This window comes from Schistocerca nitens, chromosome 8 (genome assembly GCF_023898315.1).
Source record: "Schistocerca nitens isolate TAMUIC-IGC-003100 chromosome 8, iqSchNite1.1, whole genome shotgun sequence".
NCBI lineage: Eukaryota > Metazoa > Arthropoda > Insecta > Orthoptera > Acrididae > Schistocerca > Schistocerca nitens.
Window position 1 is genome coordinate 47333295 of NC_064621.1, and position 25941 is coordinate 47359235.

At 44.8% G+C, this 25941-nt stretch overlaps 1 protein-coding gene across 1 annotated transcript in view; it reads left to right on the plus strand.

Moving 5' to 3' along the window:
• Positions 1-25941, plus strand: part of LOC126199146 (ras-specific guanine nucleotide-releasing factor 2-like) — a 1534440-nt gene that overhangs the window by 650086 nt on the left and 858413 nt on the right. The window contains exon 6 of the mRNA XM_049935901.1: positions 14638-14867. Within this exon, the coding sequence (XP_049791858.1) occupies positions 14638-14867 (230 nt within the window). The remainder of the gene's footprint in view (positions 1-14637; positions 14868-25941) is intronic.

Below are 25941 nucleotides of genomic sequence, written 5' to 3' on the forward strand. Positions count from 1 at the left end.
GGTAACCAAGTAAACCGAGCTTGGTGTGAATCACGTACTGTTTTAAATGAACTTTATTGAAATTCGGTTGCCAGGATACCATTGGCCAATACTGTGGACTTGTATCCCAGATAATGCGAGGTTCTTGGCAGGAAGTATTACTTTCAATTCGGAATTATCAGTGAAGCTCTCTGATGCATGTTTCACGAGAAGTCCGTACGGTAGTTTGGAAGAGAGGCGTCAGCTTACCATAAATTTCATGAAATGCATTCAAGTTTAAATTAAATTGTATCTCTGGCGTGACAGACTATGAGTTAATTACTTCCGCAAATATACATAAAAGCACACAGATCCCTGTTTTAACAGAAATCACCCACCCTGCACACTCTATTATTACTACATACGAATGTTGCACCATCTTTACCACACACATATGTTACATTTCCAGTCATATCTCTTAAAATTGGGTTCTTCAGTACCGGCATGAAAAGTGACAAGCTATGACACTCTGTGGAAAAGAAAGTTGGCTTCGTACGCAACAGTATAAAATTACAAAGACTCATTACAAACAGCGCAGCAAGAAAAGTCCAACTACCACATCTTCAGCAAGGACGATGCGCCAACGAAGGTGTCATAGTGTAGTGGCTCCAAGTACAAGTGGACTGTGCGGCTGGCACTGCGGCGAGAGGAGGTATCTCAGTTCAGAGCCTACAGATGCGTGGTTCAGTGAGCGTGCACCACTGCTGCCGGCATCCGAAGGAAAGTTGTTATTCCATTCCCAGATTGATATGTTGATAGAGAGGGTGTCGATATGCGATACCACATTCCCCCCCCCCCCCCCCCACCAAAAAAAAAAAAATCACGCCGAGTTTGAGACTGTAGAGATTGTGGGCAGTCACCAAGTTAAACTTTCTGCCAAAAAGATATCGATGAAACTTAGTGAGCCTCTTTTTCAATTTTCGAATAATTACATTGAGCTTCATTCAACAACTTCGAAGCAAAGGATGTCGGCCTGTTAACAGAACCAAATTAATGCGACAAAACTGCACCGATGCCATGAGAGGAAGCATCCACAGCCAAGACCACAGGTTTGGTTGGATCAAAATGAACAACGCATTGATCAGCAAACAAAGTATTATTCCACTTCTGGAAAGCAGATTGACACACTTGCGACCAAACATAAGGAACATTCTTCAGCGACCCATCACCGTTGCAGTCTGGTCCCTTTAATCCCACAAACCAACCAACCAACATTCTTCCTGCGCAAGTGATGCAAGGGAGTCGAGATTTGAGGCAGTCCGTCCAGTTTCGCTTTGCCTTGAGAAATTCATGAAATGGCGATGCAGGCAGTCGTGCTGCCTTTGTGTACGGCGTCTTGTATGAACACATCTGCTGTATCGTGAAGCGATTCATCACTTCAAGCAGTTGCGCCATTTGCCGAGTCTGAAACTAAATAACCTTGAATTAAATCGACGGCAAGCGGCGCAGCAGGCGATCAAGGAGGAGCAGCCACATTCTACGAAGCACCACACAAAAAATCAAGACAGTTATGCAGTGGAGAAAACAACAAGATAATGAAGCACAGAGTAAGCAAAAAGGGGTGAAAAAGCAGCAACCGCGGAAGTCAGAACAGAAAGGGCACAAGCAAGGCAAACAATGGGCACCCAGAACACCCATAACAGCAAAAACCAAACAAAGAGGCGACAGGACAGGAAGGCAGCAAACTTTTCCATTTCAAGCGAGCCACACCTAGGTAGTGGTACTAGTCATCGTAGATTGTTGTGTGTCGTACACAGGGGTAACTAGAGGTCGACTGCAGAGTGTTTCAACATCTGTCGTGGGGGAAAACTGGGTAGGAACAGAAATGATTAGCTAGCAAGTTCACACTATAATCAGAAGATTTCCCTGTATTTCCCCAAAAGTACAAAGACTCATTACAAATAGTATGACAAGAAGCAGAGTCCAGCTATAATAACGTCGACAAGGATGAAGCTCGAGCCGAGGTATCCCAGCGCAATGGCTCCGAGCGCGAGTGGACGCAGTGGCTGCCACCGGCCGTGCTACACTGCGACGACAGAGGGTACTCGAAGCACGGAGTCGCTGGAGGCGTGGCGCAGTGGGCGCGCCCCATTGGGTCCGCGGGATCCTGCACGACCGCTGTAGGCGTCACACAGTAACTTGCTGTTCTGCTGCCACCTTGAAACGCCAGTATTGAGGTATCGATATCTGATACCACTGGCCCCAGGCCCCATGGAAGTGCAGTGTGGAACAATGACTTACAATTAATTACATCCACATTCAGAACAAATGATAAATCGAATACGCATCACTTCAGAAATTACATACACATTAAAAACTCTAAAACAAATTATTCAAAATAACAGGCTGCAATATGAATCGTAAAAAAATGGATGGTTTCAATACGATGCAGTGTTTGTTGTTGTTGTTGTTGTTGTTCTTGTTCTTGTTGTGGTCTTCAGTCCTGAGACTGGTTTGATGCATCTCTCCATGCTACTCTATGCTGTGCAAGCTTCTTCACCTCCCAGTACTTACTGCAACCTACATCCTTCTGAATCTGCTTAGTGTATTCATCTCTTGGTCTACCTCTACGATTTTTACCCTCCACGCTGCCCTCCAATGCTAAATTTGTGATCCCTTGATGCCTCAGAACATGTCCTACCAACCGGTCCCTTCTTCTAGTCAAGTTGTGCCACAAACTCCTCTTCTCGCCAATCCTATTCAATACCTCCTCGTTAGTTATGTGATCTACCCATCTAATCTTCAGCATTATTCTGTAGCACCACATTTCTAAAGCTTCTATTCTCTTCTTGTCTAAACTATTTATCGTCCACGTATCACTTCCATACATGGCTACACTCCATACAAATACTTTCAGAAACGACTTCCTGACACTTAAATCTATACTCGATGTTAACAAATTTCTCTTCTTCAGAAACGCTTTCCTTGCCATTGCCAGTCTGCAGTGTTTAGTATACACAATATTGCAGTACAGAACAAATTGCAAGGCACATCTCCCTCTTTAAAATCTCAAATGCCTCTTTACATTGCCTCTCTCCCTTTTATAACCACATAAATCTTATTCCACTGTTGCACCTCTAAATTGAAGACTACTATCATAATTGAAATGTCACTGATTCTCTTCTCTCTCATTCGAGTTCCCTTTGCCCACAGCCGGATGGTTCTCGTGCCATTTCCTCAAATAGACTCTTTTCCAATAGAAAACAATGGCATTTTTTTAGTAGCTTAGAAACAAAAATGTCAGTAAACAATTTTGTTAATTACTACCTAGAAGATAAAACGTTTAAGCTTATTGATGTGTTGGCAGAAGAGCCAACACCGTGTTGCTAGAGGAGGCCGAAATGCACGCGTTTAAGCTCACGCAGACTGGCGTGAGGTCTGGAACAAGGTAAAGTAATTGAGTCTAGTAAGAAAAGAACGTAGTTGCTGGAATACTTAACTTTAATCCATAATTGGAGAACATCGCTCTTGTTTATACATGAATTACAATCTCAATATAAACTGGTAATGGCGCCTTGCTAGGTCGTAGCAAATGACGTAGCTGAAGGCTATGCTAACTATCGTCTCGGCAAATGAGAGCGTATTTGTCATTGATCCATCTCTGACAAAGTCTGCTGTACAACTGGGGCGAGTGCCAGGACGTCTCACTAGACCTGCCGTGTGGCGGCGCTCGGTCTGCAATCACTGACAGTGGCGACACGCGGGTCCGACGTATACTAATGGACCGCGGCCGATTTAAAGGCTACCACCTAGCAAGTGTGGTGTCTGGCGGTGACACAACACTTATAGTATAACTTCTTTTGTGTGCTGAGAAGATACGTGCATGTCTTAAGGAAAAATAGGTGCAGATTGGAATTTAATTCGCAAAGCTCGCCAGAAACGAAGACTAAACTTAAAAGTGATATCTTACAAAGCAAAGGTTTTCCCCAAAGTTTTTGCACAATGCTGAATCATCAACTCTGCAAAACAATTTGGTTCTTCACTGTGTAGCATTCATTTGTGACACGCAACAACCTGAAAGAAAAATTACAGTACTGCCGCCGATTACAGATGACCAAACTTCAGAGGTCCGAGCTGTTTAGCGATACATCAGACAGATGTATTAACTTATCTCACATCTCCTAAACATTTCCACCTTGTGTAAAATCGAAATAATTTTCACTATTATGCTGCAAAAATTACCGATCACTGCAGAATCTCCTCCTCATTTCGAAACTGTCATCAGAGTAAAGAAAAAGGAAGGAAAAAAAAACACGCAGTCTGCTCTGCATGTGTAGTATACGTAGTTGGAAGTGAGTGGGTGCGTTTGAGTACAGTCCTATACCATTCTGTCCGGTTAATGTGCTCAAAATGGTTCAAATGGCTCTTAGCACTATGGGACTTAACATCTGAGGTCATCAGTCCCCTAGAACTTAGAACTACTTTAACCTAACTAACCTAAGGACATCAAAGACATCCATGCCCGAGGCAGGATTCGAACCTGCGACCGTAGCAGCAGCGCAGTTCCTGACTGAAGCGCCTAGAGCCGGCGCTAATGGGTTGTTCTGTCTTGTAGATAAGAATAATACTCATGAAGAACAGTCTCCCTCCATCCATCTAGCACATAAAATAGCAGAATTGGGATGGTCAAGTGCCATTATCATGTATGTTTAAGAGTAAAATAGGAGGTGTTGTAGGCACATCAGGACGCCTTGGTTTGTTGTTGTTACGGGAGAATCTAGACAATCTTGTTACGAAATATTGCTAATATATCTTGCATCGAAGATATTATGCTCTTTGGCAGAATGAATTTAAATGTGCTTACATCACCTACGTAACTGTTTTGAGAAGAATTTTTCTCTATTTTCAGGGCTGTAGCACTGTCGAAAATAATGTACAAGCGGTTGACATCGAGACTTCGCGATTGGTAATACGAGTTTAGAGTCTATGTGTATGTGTGTAGAGCTGCCATCGGCAGATGGTTGCGGTTCGAATGCATAACTTACTAACTGTCCTATGGGTTACGCTGCTTTGGAGATGCACTATGTAGGTAGGGAGAAGGGAAACTCTTACGGTCCAAGATCCTAAGTGTAGCCAACACACTGTTGACTAACGAATGGCGTGTTATTAGAGTAAATATGAAACTACCTGTTATCTATAATTTGTAGATGTCCTGACATGGTTGTGAGAAACTATCAGAGTTGTAAGGTATAAACGGAAGCAGAGAAGCTCATATGATAAACAATAAGAGCATATACCTATGGGAAAGACATCCGAGCAGCAAGAAATCGACTCTGTACTCATGCCAACTCTCTGTTGGAGATTCCTACACGATAGAGCACAAATCAAATGAAAATATAGAACTGTTTCCAGACTTTACGTTTCCATCAAGTGCATTACTACTTGAGTCTGCAGACAAGCTCTTTGATATGTCATAGCAGTACACAGAATTGTTTCTGGACTTGAAGTTTCCAATGTATCCATTATCTGCATCACTCGTTGAACCTCATCTAAGTACGAAGGAAGTGTTGTTACACTCTTAATGATCGTGCTATCCAAAACGCGCACATGAAGATCATCAGGAAGAGGGAACTTCCTAGAATTTATTAGCAGACTGGTGTATAAGACATGCAAATATCCTTATATCTGTATGTCAGCAATATGACCATACATATATGGAAAACTATCGGTAAATACGGAAAAGACATTAAATCGGCAAAAATCGAGCAAAATCTGATATAATTACGACAAACTTATGGGAAATATGTACAACTGAAGTAAATATGACGGAATATGCAAAATAGTGAAAATCTAGCACAAGTATATAAATTGACTGATAATATATAAAATTAGAGAAATAATACCATGAAATACGGGAATTTAGGTGGGTTGGGGGCGCCAGGACACTCTACACCAAGGAAAGCTTTAAAATTGTGCTCTGTATGCATTTAATTTTAATCCTCCCCCTCCCACCTGTGAAGTTAGTAGGTTATCATAACAAATACTTCAACAAAGGCGATACAAGTGTAACACAGTAGCGCTATATTAAATCAGGCAGAACATATGTATCCAGATCCAGGGCAGTGTCCTCACACATGCAGTCAAATATAGATATTACCAAATTACAGTGGGTTCTCACAAGCAATATTATTCCATAAGGATTAAGGAGATAAATCAGTGCGTTTAACAGCCTTAAGCCATTCCATAGCGGCTTCTGTAGGAGAGTGGTCTGATGCCTCATGTATCTGCCTCAATAGCGTGAGGAGGGGGTACACCGGGGATGTGGTGTTAGGACGAAATTGCTATTTATCCTATACATGAGCAAAACTTCCTAACATCAGACCATGACTTCTGTGTGCAAGAGGAAGGCTTCCAGGGCGATGGTGATGCTACTGTAAACAGCAATAAGACTGTTTCGTTAATGGGCTACTGATCGTGATGTTTACTCCCTCATAAGAAGTCGCTGTTTCTTTGTGAGCATTTTCATTCCCTAGGGCGTGGGTGGTGACTCAACGTATCAACTAACAAAAATATTCGTTTCGTTTTTCCTCGCCCTATTTGCCAGTGAGGCATGGCCACATCTGTCAAAAAAAAAAAAAAAAATACAACTACTACTAATAAATTTCCAACTTAAAAATACGTATATAATCCGTCAGTTTCCTGAGAGACAGAACAGCAGTCTACCGACTTCGTTAAAGTTTGTTTATAAGCAGTTCAAGTGGCGATAGACACTGAAGATACCTTCGTAAAGAGGAACAGGTTGGTCACTTCTTAGGACCCCAGAATAGTGTAGAAGGAAATAGTTTTATCATCATAAAGTTTATCAGGATAGTAAACTTGCTGGTTGGTTGTATATCGAATATTGGACATATATGTCCTTTATTAGAGTGTAAAGAGCGTTGCATTCCGCATGACTAATACTTCAGAAACCATATGGATTTAACATTATACCGTTTCTGAAGACAGAATCGTTTCGCCTAAAGAGTGCATGTGTTTATTCTCTACGATCATTTGTCTCTTGCTGGTTTCTTGTTGGTACTGACTCTTCATACTGGAATAATACTCCAGAATTGATAGCACCATTGATTTACGTGAAATGTTTTAGGTTACATCCATCTGAATCTCCATCATACATAAACCACACATTTTTTGTTAACTGTTTGTCATGTCACCACATCACTCCCCGTGTCTACTATACATTTCCTCGCCATGCATGCATCTGGTGAGATCTTGTGCAGATGTATGGGTGCCATGAGAAATTTTGGTGCAGAACAGTCTTTGCTGAACAGCAGTTACGGACTCATCTCACGCTGTTCCTTCATGAGACGTCAAATGTAGTGAATATAGTAGCCTAATACTTCTGGTCAGTTGCAAATTAATTGGCATCAATATTGCTGGGAGGGTTGGTCACTGACAGTGCTGGGAGATCTTTCAATCATCGACTTTATCCTATGAATGTGGGAATACTTTGTTGCTGACATCCACATAGGGGAAGATGGCCAGTCATAACTGCAAATTATGCACAATGATCGATGTGCTAGAAGTATATAGATACTCTTAACTGCGTCAGTGTAGGACGCGGTCTGGTATACTTCGATGTATATGACGAAATGGGCGTCCTGCACAGTCATCTATCTGGATTCATAGTCTAGCATATGGTACTCGCAAAGTAGTGGAGGAGTGTTTTAGCGATGACAGAGAAACTCGGAAGCATTCAGCTATATCATTGGCTGGTGTAAAAATTATTGAAGAACTAGTAAAACTGCTAAAACGGATCGCCCTATCAACTGCAGTGCTTATTACAGTAGCCTATATCGTCCCACATCAGCGGTGTCTTTTCCATCCCATCCATCGACTGGTATGCTGTTGATTACCACATAATGATTGATTGACACCACTTGTTTGAGATGGAACACTTGGCAGAACACTGGATATCTGCTACTTGTCAGTGTGGATTAAATGTAGAGGTCTTCACATTCAGACAATTGTTTGGAGATGTTCCTCAATGTTGCAGTCTCATCCTGTTTCCATATGTTGTGATGTCCACCACATTTTTGACGAGTAAGATTACAGTAAGTCTTTTTAACTCTACTAACCCGTGAGTTTTGTGAATAGCACTTTCTGGGTATGGTCAACACCAGAACAGTAATCATGTACATGGCTGCAATATGAAGAATCAATGCTCTTTGTCTCGTCAAAATGGAACACCGAGATATTCTGCTACCACATCACTGTGCAAGATAGGATTAAATGTATAGATCTTCATCTTCAGACAGCTGTTTCCAAACACTCCACAATACTGCAAACTCTTTCCAGTTTCCATATGTTGCAATGTCTTCTACGTTTTTGTCAATAAGAAACATCGTCTCTAAGTTTTATACCTACCATCCTGTGTATTGTGGGAGCTGCACAGTTTACACCATGTGATGTCCAGCTTTATGCAAGAGCCAATGGATCGAAATGTGTTAATACCTGACAGCACCTGACAAAGACCTAGAAATCACGTTAGAAAAACAAAATTTATGTCTGTGTATGAAGCTGTAGTCATTCACTGCTTGGATGTGTTACAGCAGAAAAGCAGTGTATCAGACTGCTTACCAAAGAACAACACAGCAACCCTCTCTTTTGACTGATAGCCTGTGGAATAAAACCATACACAGGCCTGTGAAAGCGACTTCAATGACTGGCCACTTGCTCCAGTGGACCGATACACATGTATGTGGTGTGGTGGATGCCAACAATCAAATGGCTTTTGTTTTTCGACATATCAGAAGAAAGAGAGACAGTAGAATCTTATACAGTGATATTAGGAGGTTCTATTACAAGGAGTTGTATGACTGGTTAAAGTTTGGATGCATATAGTTCATAGATTTTTACCTACTCTGGAAGTTGCAAATTAACGATGGGGAGTGCTCTTCAGTTGTCATTGGTCCTGTTCTTGCAGGATCTTTCTCCAGCTGCCGCAATGTCGGAGTTTTTATGTTGTATTGGATTCCTGATATTCACGGTCGAGTCATGAAATGATTGTACAGGAAAATCCCTACTTCATCGCTACCTCGGAGATGCTGTGTCCCATCGCTCATGCGTCGACTATAACACCACGTTCTAACTCATATCTTGATAACCTGCCATTGTAGCAGCAGTAACCTATTTAACAATTGTGCCAGACATTTGTTGTCTTATAAAGGCGTTGCCGACCGCAAATCTGTATTCCGCATTTTTACATGTCTCTGAATTTGAATATGCATTCCTATACCAGTTTCTTTGGCGCTTCAGTGTACACATCGATAAAACGAGTATCATACTAGACTAATTTCGCACGACTCTATCGAATGGTTATGTATAATTCCACTTCAAAAATATTTTGTTTGAAATGGGAAACAAACTGACTCTCTCCATCAACAACAGAGCGACACATGAAATGTTTTGTAATGAACAGTATTTGTTTGATCCAACCGCAGTTACGCAGTGCGGTAAGGAAAATGAAAATATCTGCCAAAGCACCAGAGAAAATGTGCCTGAAGCATCTTAGGAGAGAAGCAGAGACCAACACCGTATCATTCTAGCAACGATATGGGCCACAAATGGAGAATTATACTCCACTACACGTAAATTACGATAAAGGTTTTAATATACGTATAGGCAGTAACATAACGTATTGTTATAATGGTTCAGTGAAGACTCATAAGAGAGAGTCACACGATCACAGCTGTACCGAGGGTTGCCGTCTGAACTATGTGCTGAGAATATACTCACATGGGAGACATTGCAGGAGCAGGGTACCAGAGAGTTCATTTGCGAACCGCAAGGGCGCAGGTGGTTTACTGTGCTGAGTTAGTGCTCAGCTTCCGCTAATCCATCTGAGCCAGACAAAGGGCGGGGAGGGGGATGGGATGGGCAGGGGTAGGGGGAGCGGTAGGGGGAGGGGGGAGGGGAGAGAGAAGTGTACGTGCAGCTGTCGCTGTGATCCTGAGGCCATCTGCAGCTTCTACATGCAGAAACTTGGAATTCGTCGAGAGTTACGAAGGCTGCATGCAGGTACATACCCTTTCACTAGTCGCTGGATTTGCTATGATTTTGTTTTGTTTGAGCCGTATTTCACAAAAAGCAAAAAGCTATACGTTTAAGTTTCCATGCAGAGTCCCATCACAAACTCTTATTAATATAATTCGAACAGAACATTCATAATACTTTCATTTTTACTCCCCTTGAGCAAGTGTCGTTTTTCATTGGCATCTCATGACATATACAACTCATCCTTCCTGTGTATATGATTTTGTACTTTCCATTTATGTATTTCTTCAAATTTCCCTTTCACTCATTTTTCGATAGCATGTTCCGTTTCTATTCTTAATTCGTTATTCGAATATCAATATATCATTTTTCCTTCTCTGTTATTCATATTCTTTCATTTTACCAGCTCTTCCATCTTCTTCAGTATGTTTTCAGTTACCGATATCGCCCTGATGGTTTTAGACTTTCTGTTTTCCACAACTTCTTTTGCTGCTGTCATGAGATTGTCCTTCATTTTTATTCACTTTCATTTATACTTATTTCCTCATTAGTTTTTCTCCCGTCTAACCTGGTTGCCGAGCGATCAAGGGGCGCACTGGAAAGCAAAGTGAACGGGATAGAATCTCAGCTGGACCACGAAACTTTCCCTTTATCTTGGATTCGTCTGTCAGTGATTTAAATTCGCCAGGAACGACACGTAGTTCGTATTCCACATTAAACTGAAAGTTCCCATTACCAAGTTGGAAAACTCGCCCAAGTTGCGTCCAGATGGAAGATTTACCCTTGGTCATTGAGCAACACATAAATGATTATAGAGCTGTATTCCATTCAAATGTTTTACCTAACTCCTTTACAGTTACTATACTTAATTTCTCTTCAGCTCTCCCTCTCGATACTTCACTTATTTCCCAAATCATTAGGTTGTGGTCATATAACGTCACTTACTCGGTAAGCTTTAGCATCGTTCAGGCAGTTGCCATTCATTATTGTATATTGTCTGTCTGCTTCTTGCGATGTGGAATACTTACAAAATTATTCCTCTTTTTGGGCGTAGTCTTTAATCGAAATTTTTTTAAATAATTTTGCAAGATACCTTTTGTAAGATTTTTCCTCCAGCTTAAGCCACTTCCACGAAATTTCATCACCTCCTGATGCCTTTTCTCTGTTTATACACTCCTGGAAATGGAAAAAAGAACACATTGACACCGGTGTGTCAGACCCACCATACTTGCTCCGGACACTGCGAGAGGGCTGTACAAGCAATGATCACACGCACGGCACAGCGGACACACCAGGAACCGCGGTGTTGGCCGTCGAATGGCGCTAGCTGCGCAGCATTTGTGCACCGCCGCCGTCAGTGTCAGCCAGTTTGCCGTGGCATACGGAGCTCCATCGCAGTCTTTAACACTGGTAGCATGCCGCGACAGCGTGGACGTGAACCGTATGTGCAGTTGACGGACTTTGAGCGAGGGCGTATAGTGGGCATGCGGGAGGCCGGGTGGACGTACCGCCGAATTGCTCAACACGTGGGGCGTGAGGTCTCCACAGTACATCGATGTTGTCGCCAGTGGTCGGCGGAAGGTGCACGTGCCCGTCGACCTGGGACCGGACCGCAGCGACGCACGGATGCACGCCAAGACCGTAGGATCCTACGCAGTGCCGTAGGGGACCGCACCGCCACTTCCCACCAAATTAGGAACACTGTTGCTCCAGGGGTATCGGCGAGGACCATTCGCAACCGTCTCCATGAAGCTGGGCTACGGTCCCGCACACCGTTAGGCCGTCTTCCGCTCACGCCCCAACATCGTGCAGCCCGCCTCCAGTGGTGTCGCGACAGGCGTGAATGGAGGGACGAATGGAGACGTGTCGTCTTCAGCGATGAGAGTCGCTTCTGCCTTGGTGCCAATGATGGTCGTATGCGTGTTTGGCGCCTTGCAGGTGAGCGCCACAATCAGGACTGCATACGACCGAGGCGCACAGGGCCAACACCCGGCATCATGGTGTGGGGAGCGATCTCCTACACTGGCCGTACACCACTGGTGATCGTCGAGGGGACACTGAATAGTGCACGGTACATCCAAACCGTCATCGAACCCATCGTTCTACCATTCCTAGACCGGCAAGGCAACTTGCTGTTCCAACAGGACAATGCACGTCCGCATGTATCCCGTGCCATCCAACGTGCTCTAGAAGGTGTAAGTCAACTACCCTGGCCAGCAAGATCTCCGGATCTGTCCCCCATTGAGCATGTTTGGGACTGGATGAAGCGTCGTCTCACGCGGTCTGCACGTCCAGCACGAACGCTGGTCCAACTGAGGCGCCAGGTGGAAATGGCATGGCAAGCCGTTCCACAGGACTACATCCAGCATCTCTACGATCGTCTCCATGGGAGAATAGCAGCCTGCATTGCTGCGAAAGGTGGATATACACTGTACTAGTGCCGACATTGTGCATGCTCTGTTGCCTGTGTCTATGTGCCTGTGGTTCTGTCAGTGTGATCATGTGATGTATCTGACCCCAGGAATGTGTCAATAAAGTTTCCCCTTCCTGGGACAATGAATTCACGGTGTTCTTATTTCAATTTCCAGGAGTGTACATGGATTGTTTTACTTCGGAAACTCACTATCCGTGTAATTCACGAACACTTGAAAAATCTTGGAATGCTTTTGAGATTTTCTCTTCGGTGCTATCATTGCGCCATTCACCATCGTAACCGACCAAATGAGGCGACTATCCGACGTAAGTTTCTGTTCTATTTTCATTGTTTTGAATTCTGTCTTTTACACTAGTTTCATTGTATGTGTTCACACTGTCTGGAATATATTTGCAAAGTGTTGTTTCATTGCAGATACTCCCTTATAATCCTCCTATCGTCTGGCTGAAATTCTTCTATTCTCTTTCGTTACTGAAGACCTGTAGTTTCTGGAAACCTGACCACTATCTATAGTTAAAGACAACAACAGCAGTGACACTTTTTATGTTTTCTGTGAAGTTTCGCAGGACTTGCAAGCTGCGATTCGAGGTAATACTCGTACTAATCTGGATTTCAAGATGACCTACACTACGGGTTGTAACCAGTGATCCAACAGAATATAGCAAGTACACTACTGGACATTAAAATTGCTACACCACGAATTGCTACAGGTGCGAAATTTAACCGACAGGAAGAAGATGCTGTGATATGCAAATGATTAGCTTTTCAGAGCATTCACACAAGGTTGGCGCCGGTGGCGACACCTACTACGTGCTGACATGAGGAAAGTTTCCAACAGATTTCTCATTCACAAACAGCAGTTGACGGCCTTTGCCTGGTGAAACTTTGTTGTGATGCATCGTGTAAGTGGGAAAAATGCGTACCATCACGTTTCCGACTTGATAAAGGTCGGATTGTAGCCTATCGTGATTGCGGTTTGTCGTATCGCGACATTGCTGCTGGCGTTGGTCGAGATCCAATGACAGTTAGCAGAATATGGAATCTGTGGGTTCAGGAGGGTAAGACGGAACGCCGTGCTGGATCCCAACGGCCTCGTATCACTAGCAGTCGAGATGACAGGCATCTTATTCGCATGGCTGTAACGCAACGTGCAGCCACGTCTCGATCCCTGAGTCAACAGATGGGGACGTATGCAAGACAACAACCATCTGCACGAACAGCTCTACGACGTTTGCAGCAGCATGGACTATCAGCTCGGAGATCATGGCTGCGGTTACCCTCGACGCTGCATCACAGACAGGAGCGCCTGCGTTGGTGTACTCAACGACGAACCTGGGTGCACGAATGGCAAAACGTCATTTTTTCGGATGAATCCAGGTTCTGTTTACAGTATCATGATGGTCGCATCCGTGTTTGCCAACATTGCGGTGAACGCACATTGGAAGCGTGTATTCGTCATCGCCATACTGGCGTATCACCCGGCGTGATGGTATGGGGTGCCATTGGTTACACATCTCGGTCACCTCTTGTTCGCATTGACGGCACTTTGAACAGTGGACGTTACATTTCAGATGTGTTACGACCCGTGGCTCTACCCGTCATTCGATCCCTGCGAAACCCTACATTTCAGCAGGATAATGGTCGACCGCATGTTGCAGGTCCTGCACTGACTTTTCTGGATACAGAAAGTATTCGACTGCTGCCCTGGGCAGCACATTCTCCAGATATGTCACCAACTGAAAACGTCTGGTCAATGGTGGCCGAGCAACTGGCTCGTCACAATACGCCAGTCACTACTCTTGATGAACTGTGGTATCGTGTTGAAGCTGCATGGGCAGCTGTACCTGTACACGCCATCCAAGCTCTGTTTGACTCAATGCGCAGGCGTATCAAGGCCGTTATTACGGCCAGAGGTGGTGGTTCTGGGTACTGATTTCTCAGGATCTATGCACCCAATTTGCGTGAAAATGTAATCACATGTCAGTTCTAGTATAATATATTTGTCCAATGAATACCCGTTAATCATCTGCATTTCTTCTTGGTGTAGCAATTTTAATGGTTAGTAGTGTATCTTGTCTTAATGGCTTTACTGTTCCATTTGCGATTTTCTGTACCCGCAACTCGGTCTGCTGTTCATGTGAGAGCGTTCGTTAACTGACTGACGCTCGGTAACCTCGGAGCCTGTGTTGCAGCCTGGTGTTCCGCATGGTGGAGGCTGAGGAGGAGTACATGGAGCAGATGGAGGTGCTCGTCTCGTGCTTCCTGCGGCCTTTCAAGATGGCGGCCAGCTCCAAGAAGCCTCCCTGCTCACACGAGGACGTCAACTCCATCTTCCTCAACAGCGAAACGGTGCTCTTCCTGCACCAGATCTTCCTCAAGGGCCTCACGTCGCGGATGGAGAGCTGGCCCACGCTCGTCCTGGGTAAGTCGCTCTGTTTCTGAGGTACTGAACTGTGGGAGTTGCCACTGACAGGGATCTGAGAGTGGACAGTTCGAGGAGAGCAATAAACTCTAATTAAGAAGAATTTCATGAGTCTCCTTAGAAAGTACACATATTAAACCCATACACTGTAAACCTATAAAGTATTGTGGAGGCCTGGAATGTGATGTGTTGCCACTAAGTGCAATAATAACGCACGTCTCCGCAAGCTTATTCACTGTTACGGGCTATGAGCCGAGCGTTTGTGCTCTTAGAGCCAGGAAAGTAAGGTCAGCACAAGCTATACGGCGAGCACGGACAAGTGTAGGGCTACACCTGCGCCCGACAGGCGTGTGTGGAACAACACGCACGGAGGGAGGCGCTGCTGGTGATGTTACGCACTACCACTACACCTAGCCGCCAGGAAGAGATGTGCACAATGCTGGCTAAAAAAGCGCGAATATGGTAAGGCAAAGGAGATACTGGACGAAAGAGCAACAACGAATAAGGAATGAGAAACTGTGATATTATGTTAATTCAAAACCAAAATATCAGCTCACGAACTGCAAGCGTACATGGCAGAGAGACAACCAACACGAGGCCATACGCCATGACAAGGACACAGCAGAGTCACGTGTAGCATCCGTCCGGAAGTAGTGAGCGGATGAGCCTCGGGGAGGGCCACGAATGCTTTCCTGACACCCTCACAGCCATCTCTCAGTGCACACATTTATTCATGATTCTTTTTTAAAATTATTAATATTTCTTTCTCTTTTTACTTAGATATTCTATGTACATTTTCATCTCTTAAACATTACAGTGCGTAGTTACACTAATGTATTTCAAAATGGTTCAAATGGGTCTGAGCACTATGGGACATAACATCTGAGGTCATCAGTCCCTTAGAACTTAGAACTACGGAAACCTAACTGGCCTAAGGACATCACACACATCAATGCCCGAAGCAGGATTGGAACCTGCGACCGTAGCGACCGCACTGAGCGCCTAGAACCGCTCGGCCACCACGGCCGGCTAATGCATTTGAAATTATGTTAAAATATTATGTGATCTATTCATGCCACTCATGAGAAACATTCGATCTGTTCTAGTATGTAGATAACAGACTAAAAGGTAATAGCAACTAAATAAATAAATAAATAACATGGAGGCGGGGTGACACAGAAACACGTACTCTGGACCTCGGTGATGATCATCACTGTCTAGCGGGTGTTGGTGGCATAGACCGTAGGAAAAACAGCTGAGCATGAACTCGATATACTGAAACCTACATCCAAGTCACGTGATTGGGGGGCAGGAAGTTCACACTTTCCGTTACTGCGCATTTTGTGAAGTGGTGCCCACGGTTACAGTCTTCGACGCTTATAGCCGAACCGAGGTATTGACGTAAACAATAAAATTACATGTCGTATAGCTATTTTTTGTCGAAGCGTGACATTATAAATACAAGTTGATTTCGTTTGTTTCAGAAGGACAACAGAACATTTCACACTCGTTCAGGAATGGTCAGAAAAGTAATTCTGGGTGCCAAATTTTTACCCTGAATCACGTGACTATGATGTCGGTTTCAAACCTTGATACTGTAAAGATATGGACGTGTGCGGTCTACACTGTCTGTGGTGTGTGCTTGGAGGTTCCAGCAGCCTCAAATAAGAATGCCTCAGTGATGCACAATTGACTATCTAGCAAGTCAATCGCAGATTAAACTAAAAACAGAGTCAACGATCTTATTCACTACTTCTGCAGGGCGGTCATTCAGCTTTGTCCGAGTACAGTAAAGGTGAACAATTAACAGTAACAAGAAACACATGAAAACCTTACACTTACACCATTTCTGAGCACGTTCCAGAAATAATCGAGTGGTTCCCTAACAATAATCAGCATTTAAATTTCACAAAGAACCTGAACTTCCATTAGAACTGTGTTCCGAAGAACAACGAGACTCAAGGGTCGCCGGCGGACACAGGAGCGTCTTAAGAAACGGCCCAGCCAGTCTGGGGAGCGATGCCTGTGGCGTGCCCGCTAGCCACGCGCTCCAACTGCACTGATGCGAGAGAAAAAATCGCTGCACCAAGAGGCAATTGGTAGGCGTGATACTACATCTGAAAGATGATGTCATCCAAATCTCAACCCAAGTCGCATGAGAGAGTCGTTAGTAGCTCCACTATGAGGAGTCCCAGGTTCGATTGCCGGCGGGGTCAGGAATTTTCACCTGCCTCTTCACGACCGGGTGTTTGTGTTGTCATCATTTCATCGTCATTCATGAAAGTGGCGAGATTGGGCTGAGCAAAGGTTGGGAATTTGTACGGGCGCTGATAACCGCGCAGTTGAGCGCCCACAAACCAAATACCATCATCATCATGATCATCATCATCATCCACTATGAGGAAGCAAATGAGCTTTCCTTTACATACCCGATGTAACTGCCGTGGGCGTTAGTTACCTTTGAAACTAGGCGTGTTGAGTTTATGTTGGTCAAGAACGCCTTTAAGGCAACAAAGGCGCCATTATCAACACCTCACAGAGTTTGAACGAGATGGTGTAATAGGATTACGAGAAGCTGGATGTTCGTTCTGCGATACTGCAGGAAGACTTGGCGGGAATGTAGCCATTGTACATAACTGCTGGCAGCAGTAGTTACGAGAACGTACGGCCGCAAGAAGATCGGGCTCCAGACGGCCAAGTGACACCACTGTGAAGGACGACCTGCGTGTTCGGCGTTTGGCTGTGGCGCATCGTATTGCCTCTGTAGTAGCAATCTGAGCAGCAGTTGGCACAACAACAACACAACGAACTGTTAAAGATCGGTTACTTCAAGGACAGCTCCGTAGCGTGCGTTCCACTGCAGCAGACCACCGCCATTTGCGACTTCGGCGGTGTCAAGGTACAGTTCATTGGAGGACAGGGTGGAGGTCTTGTCTTTTCCCATGAAAGGTGGTTCTGCCCCTGTGTCCGTGATGGCCCTCGTGTTGCTTAGGAGAAGGCTAGCTGCGGGCTGGGAACTAACTCGTCTGCTTGCTAGACACACTGCACCATCACCTCGACTTATGGCCTGGGGTGCGATTTCGTATGGCAGTTGGCGCACTCTGATGGTTACTCCACGCTCCCTGCCTGCAGAATTGTGTTTCAGACTGTGTGCTGCCATTCATGAACAGTATTGCAGGGTATGTTTTCCAACAGGACAACGCTCGCCCACATAGCGCTGTTGGAACCCAACATGCTCTGTAGAGTGTGTCGACATGTTGCCTTGGCCTGCTCGGTCAGCAGATCTGTCTCCAGTTGGGACGACAACTACAGTGTCAACCACAAACAGCATTAACTGTCCACGTTTGAGCGGTGAAGTGCAACACGCATGAGCTCTATTCCTCAAACTGACATCAATCTTACCCGTGGTCTACGGGTAGCGTCTTTGATTCATAATCAAAACGTCTTCGGTCCCGGGTTCGATCCCCGCCACTACCTAAATTTTGATAAATAATCAGCATTGGCGGCCGAAGACTTCCGGATAAGAAGTCAGCCTCATTCTGCCAACAGCCTTGTCCAAGAGGGCGGAGGAGCGGAGAGAGGTTCAGGGCACTCTCTTGTCCTAGGGGTGGGAAATTGCCCCTAAAGGCGGAACAATCAGCAATGATCAACAACATGAGAATGCAGAAGGCAATGGAAACCACTGCATTAAAGACACGTAACGTGTATCCACAGGACATGTGGCCTGTAATTAAAGAAGTGTCATGATGATCTCTCCATTGGCAAAAGATTCCGGAATAGTCCCCCATTCGGATCTCCGGTAGGGGACTGCCAAGGGGGAGGTTACCATGAGAAAAAGACTGAATAATCAACGAAAGGATAACGTTCTACGAGTCGGGGCGTGGAATGTTAGAAGCTTAAACGTGGTAGGGAAACTAGATAATCTGAAAAGGAAAATGCAAAGGCTCAATCTACATATCGTAGGGGTCAGTGAAGTGAAGTGGAAGGAAGACAAGGATTTCTGGTCAGATGAGTATCGGGTAATATCAACAGCAGCAGAAAATGGTATAACAGGTGTAGGATTCGTTATGAATAGGAAGGTAGGGCAGAGGGTGTGTAATTGTGAACAGTTAAGTGACCGGGTTGTTCTAATCAGAATCGACAGCAGACCAACACCGACAACGATAGTTCAGGTATACATGCCGACGTCGCAAGCTGAAGATGAACAGATAGAGAAAGTGTATGAGGATATTGAAAGGGTAATGCAGTATGTAAAGGGGGACGAAAATCTAATAGTCATGGGCGACTGGAATGCAGTTGTAGGGGAAGGAGTAGAAGAAAAGGTTACAGGAGAATATGGGCTTGGGACAAGGAATGAAAGAGTTTCAGCTAGTAATAGCGAATACCCTGTTCAAGAATCATAAGAGGAGGAGGTATACTTGGAAAAGGCCGGGAGATACGGGAAGATTTCAATTAGATTACATCATGGTCAGACAGAGATTCCGAAATCAGATACTGGATTGTAAGGCGTACCCAGGAGCAGATATAGACTCAGATCACAATATAGTAGTGATGAAGAGTAGGCTGAATTTCAAGACATTAGTCAGGAAGAATCAATACGCAAAGAAGTGGGATACGGAAGTACTAAGGAATGACGAGATACGTTTGAAGTTCTCTAACGCTATAGATACAGCAATAAGGAATAGCGCAGTAGGCAGTACAGTTGAAGAGAAATGGACAGCTCTAAAAAGAGCCATCACAGAAGTTGGGAAGGAAAACATAGGTACAAAGAAGGTAGCTGCGAAGAAATCATGGGTAACAGAAGAAATACTTCAGCTGATGAATGAAAGGAGGAAGTACAAACAGGTTCCGGGAAAATCAGGAATACAGAAATACAAGTCGCTGAGGAATGAAATAAATAGGAAGTGCAGGGAAGCTAAGACGAAATGGGTGCAGGAAAAATTTGAAGACATCGAAAAAGATATGATTGTCGGAAGGACAGACTCAGCATACAGGAAAGTCAAAACAACCTTTGTGACATTAAAAGCAACGGTGGTAACATTAAGAGTGCAGCGGGAATTCCACTGTTAAATGCAGAGGAGAGAGCAGATAGGTGGTAAGAATACATTGAAAGCCTCTATGAGGGTGAAGATTTGTCTGATGTGATAGAAGAAGAAACAGGAGTCGATTTAGAAGAGATAGGGGATCCAGTATTAGAATCGGAATTTAAAAGAGCTTTGGAGGACTTACGGTCCAATAAGGCAGAAGGGGTAGATAACATTCCATCAGAATTTCTAAAATCATTGGGGGAAGTGGCAACAAAACGACTATTCACGTTGGTGTGTAGAATATATGAGTCTGGCGATATACCATCTGACTTTCGGAAAAGCATCATCCACACAATTCCGAAGACGGCAAGAGCTGACAAGTGCGAGAATTATCGCACAATCAGCTTAACAGCTCATGCATCGAAGCTGCTTACAAGAATAATATACAGAAGAATGGAAAAGAAAATTGAGAATGCGCTAGGTGACGATCAGTTTGGCTTTAGGAAAAGTAAAGGGACGAGAGAGGCAATTCTGACGTTACAGCTAATAATGGAAGCAAGGCTAAAGAAAAATCAAGACACTTTCATAGGATTTGTCGACCTGGAAAAAGCGTTCGACAATATAAAATGGTGCAAGCTGTTCGAGATTCTGAAAAAAGTAGGGGTAAGCTATAGGGAGAGACGGGTCATATACAATATGTACAACAACCAAGAGGGAATAATAAGAGTGGACGATCAAGAACGAAGTGCTCGTATTAAGAAGGGTGTAAGACAAGGCTGCAGCCTTTCGCCCCTACTCTTCAATCTGTACATCGAGGAAGCAATGATGGAAATAAAAGAAAGGTTCAGGAGTGGAATTAAAATACAAGGTGAAAGGATATCAATGATGCGATTCGCTGATGACATTGCTATCCTGAGTAAAAGTGAAGAAGAATTAAATGATCTGTTGAACGGAATGAACAGTCTAATGAGTACACAGTATGGTTTGAGAGTAAATCGGAGAAAGACGAAGGTAATGAGAAGTAGTACAAATGAGAACAGCGAGAAACTTAACATCAGCATTGATGGTCACGAAGTCAATGAAGTTAAGGAATTCTGCTACCTAGGCAGTAAAATAACCAATGACGGACGGAGCAAGGAGGACATCAAAAGCAGACTCGCTATGGCAAAAAAGGCATTTCTGGCCAAGAGAAGTCTACTAATATCAAATACCGGCCTTAATTTGAGGAAGAAATTTCTGAGGATGTACGTCTGGAGTACAGCATTGTGTGGTAGTGAAGCATGGACTGTGGGGAAACCGGAACAGAAGAGAATCGAAGCATTTGATATGTGGTGCTATAGACGAATGTTGAAAATTAGGTGGACTGATAAGGTAAGGAATGAGGAGGTTCTACGCAGAATCGGAGAGGAAAGGAATATGTGGAAAACACTGATAAGGAGAAGGGACAGGATGATAGGACCTGCTAAGACATGAGGGAATGACTTCCATGGTACTAGAGGGAGCTGTAGAGGGCAAAAACTGTAGAGGAAGACAGAGATTGGAATACATCAAGCAAATAATTGAGGACGTAGGTTGCAAGTGCTACTCTGAGATGAAGAGGTTAGCACAGGAAAGGAATTCGTGGCGGGCCGCATCAAACCAGTCAGTAGACTGATGACTCCACGCTCTGCTGCCATTCATGAACAGTATTGCAGGGTATGTTTTCCAACAGGACAACGCTCGCCCACATAGCGCTGTTGGAACCCAACATGCTCTGTAGAGTATGTCGACATGTTGCCTTGGCTTGCTCGGTCAGCTGATCTGTCTCCAGTTGGGACGACAACTACAGTGTCAACCACAAACAGCATTAACTGTCCACGTTTGAGCGGTGAAGTGCAACACGTATGAGCTCTATTCCTCAAACTGACATCCGGCACTCGTACGACACAATGCATGCATGTCCGCTTGCTTGTATTCAACATTCTGTCGGTTACACCAGTAATTAATGTATCAGCATTTCACATTTGCAGTGGCCCGTCACGTGCTTACATTAACCTGTGATCCTGCAATGTTAAACACTTAAATACGTTACCCAGACAAATGTGTTCCTGAAGCTTCATTCTCTACTCAATATCTGCGGACAATCCTAGTCTGAGGAAGCGAAACTTGGCTGATCACCTGCGGTGGATTGAAATTCACTTAGCCACACATCTACGCTGAACTATTCAAGGAAAGATGGGGAAACGTAAGAACTTGCTGACAGCCAGATGAAGTAACAAGTCGCTTCAAAGTGTTCTTTCAAGTGCTTAACCAGAAACCAGAACAGCAACTGTAATACATTTTAATAAGATAGTAAGGTATGACAAATGAGAGAAATATAAAATTACGCCATAATGTATGCTTTTCAAAATGACTCTAGTGGGAATTTCATAATAGAGTAAAGCCTATGTGAACAAGGAAAATGCAGAACAAAAGTAACGTGAGAGTAAGTTTAGACATGGCCACATTGTTCTAGTTCTCGGCGTGACTGTTTTAATCGGAACAAAGTGCTTTCGCAGAAATCTCGTTTTCTACACATGCTTTTCTTTTTTTTAGTAAGATATAATAAATGTTCCCTAGCCCCTAACGTGATAAACCTGAAAGAAAACATTAAACATAACGAATACTCAAAGTAAGGCATTCTGAAAACCGCAAACTATACAGAGTGTTCGCAGATTCAACACCAAAGGCGAGCCGAGTCCAGGCACCGCTATGCGCCAGCTCACTTGGGAGCAATAGTGATGGGGGAATGCAGACGCACCCGACATCCCGCGGCCAGCGTAACGCCCCTAGCACGACAGCTCGGGCTGCAATGCTGCACACAATCCTCTCTGCTCCCCGCAGTCACCGACTCATGTCGCCAAGAACTACCATATAATTGTACAGGTTACAGCAACCGCGAAAATTTGCAAACGACATCCAATCACAGTCATGTGTCCTTGCTCTCTCTCTCTCTCTCTCTCTCTCTCTCTCTCTCTCACACACACACACACACACACACACACACACACACACACACGCACACAAGGATTAAGGGCACAAAAAAAATACGCATAAGACCTCCTCCCTCTTCCAAAGCACGCCACCTTCACACACACTGAGTTGTGATGCCAGCTGCAGATTATGTCCGCATAGAGAATCTTTCTGTTATGAAACGGTGGCAGTAGACCCCTTTAAAACTGAAGACAGTTTTTAGGTAATACAATGGCTTATATTTTCGACATAGTTCCCATTTCATTCAAACGATTTGCCAGTGAGTCGATTTCATCTAAGAGCCGCGATTGTGGGTCTCTCATAACCACTACATCGGATTCAAAAAAACTTTCGTGGCAAAAATTTCTTTATTGTATGAAGAGATGAAAGTCAAAGGGGCATTTGCAAGTTGTTGTATCGGTGAAACAGTTACTTCAAATACCTCGTTTGTCCTATTGCCTAAATAATGATGTTGACAGATGTATTGCACTGATTAAATGCGATATACTTAAGATTTCGTACCTCAGTCAGAACAAACGGATCCCTTATGGGATCCCTCCGACTGTCTCTGTCAAAAACCCTTTTTCTCAGGACAGGTAGTGGTATTAAGCTGATAACTATGGCACATACAAAGGCCGGCGGTCGCGTGGTGATACAATCAACGTTACCTTCTTAGTAAATCCAGTCAGATGGTACGGTCAAGTAGGTTATACACTCCTGGAAATTGAAATAAGAACACCGTGAATTCATTGTCCCAGGAAGGGGAAACTTTATTGACACATTCCTGGGGTCAGATACATCACATGATCACACTGACAGAACCACAGGCACATAGACACAGGCAACAGAGCATGCACAATGTCGGCACTAGTACAGTGTATATCCACCTTTCGCAGCAATGCAGGCTGCTACTCTCCCATGGAGACGATCGTAGAGATGCTGGATGTAGTCCTGTGGAACGGCTTGCCATGCCATTTCCACCTGGCGCCTCAGTTGGACCAGCGTTCGTGCTGGACGTGCAGACCGCGTGAGACGACGCTTCATCCAGTCCCAAACATGCTCAATGGGGGACAGATCCGGAGATCTTGCTGGCCAGGGTAGTTGACTTACACCTTCTAGAGCACGTTGGGTGGCACGGGATACATGCGGACGTGCATTGTCCTGTTGGAACAGCAAGTTCCCTTGCCGGTCTAGGAATGGTAGAACGATGGGTTCGATGACGGTTTGGATGTACCGTGCACTATTCAGTGTCCCCTCGACGATCACCAGTGGTGTACGGCCAGTGTAGGAGATCGCTCCCCACACCATGATGCCGGGTGTTGGCCCTGTGTGCCTCGGTCGTATGCAGTCCTGATTGTGGCGCTCACCTGCACGGCGCCAAACACGCATACGACCATCATTGGCAGCAAGGCAGAAGCGACTCTCATCGCTGAAGACGACACGTCTCCATTCGTCCCTCCATTCACGCCTGTCGCGACACCACTGGAGGCGGGCTGCACGATGTTGGGGCGTGAGCGGAAGACGGCCTAACGGTGTGCGGGACCGTAGCCCAGCTTCATGGAGACGGTTGCGAATGGTCCTCGCCGATACCCCAGGAGCAACAGTGTCCCTAATTTGCTGGGAAGTGGCGGTGCGGTCCCCTACGGCACTGCGTAGGATCCTACGGTCTTGGCGTGCATCCGTGCGTCGCTGCGGTCCGGTCCCAGGTCGACGGGCACGTGCACCTTCCGCCGACCACTGGCGACAACATCGATGTACTGTGGAGACCTCACGCCCCACGTGTTGAGCAATTCGGCGGTACGTCCACCCGGCCTCCCGCATGCCCACTATACGCCCTCGCTCAAAGTCCGTCAGCTGCACATACGGTTCACGTCCACGCTGTCGCGGCATGCTACCAGTGTTAAAGACTGCGATGGAGCTCCGTATGCCACGGCAAACTGGCTGACACTGACGGCGGCGGTGCACAAATGCTGCGCAGCTATCGCCATTCGACGGCCAACACCGCGGTTCCTGGTGTGTCCGCTGTGCCGTGCGTGTGATCATTGCTTGTACAGCCCTCTCGCAGTGTCCGGAGCAAGTATGGTGGGTCTGACACACCGGTGTCAATGTGTTCTTTTTTCCATTTCCAGGAGTGTATTTTCTGACACTCGAAAAGTAACTCATCAGAAGCCATTACATCCCGTTGACCTAGAACCATGACACTGGGAGAGCACTGGGAGAGAAGTAGGTTTTCACAGTACGAGTAAAATAAAAAAAAATCCGAAAATTGTTCATTGGTAATTATATCACACAAAAAGAATATTTATTTTGTCGTTTGGTATCCGACACCAAACTTGAAGTTGAAACAAACAGGAGTCCTGCATTCAGGCTGATTAGGCCGCAATGATAAAAGTCAAACATCAGGCTGGGATGACTTTATTGCTCATGTGACGCGTTTCGGAATTTATTCATTATCAGATATCCACGAGCGATTAATGCACGTAGATATGGTGCTGATTGTGCATAAGTTCCGAAACGCCTCGAATGAGCAACGAAGTCATTTCTTACCAAATTTTTGACTTTTACCAATGCGACCCAGTCAACCTGAATCAAGACCTACTGATTATTAAAATAATGGTCGCCTCACTCGTATGTGATTTTATGTCGTATTAATGTTATTGAAGTTAAGAGCTTGTCGAAAATCTTGGGATAACTGGGATCGATATCTTTCCGGTATCAGGCAAAGTAGGTTTAGATCCTCGATTCCGGAAATGGAAGAACTGTCTATATACATAATTGGGTTTAAACGGAACCCTCAGTTCGCGAGTGCTACTTGCATCTGGCCTTTTTTTCCCTAGCTACACAGGGGCTAGGCAAAAATATGCAAGTACCCCGATAAACGCGTGCTGTGACATAAATGCAGATGCCAGGAGGTTGTGCGGTTGTATCTGACCACGAACGGCACTGGAGCAATTTCCCCAATGCGTTACAACTGTCCGTCATCGTCAGAATGGCGCTCTGTAGTTGGGAGTGATTATGTCGAGCATAAGTAAATTCGATGATGATCATATTGATGA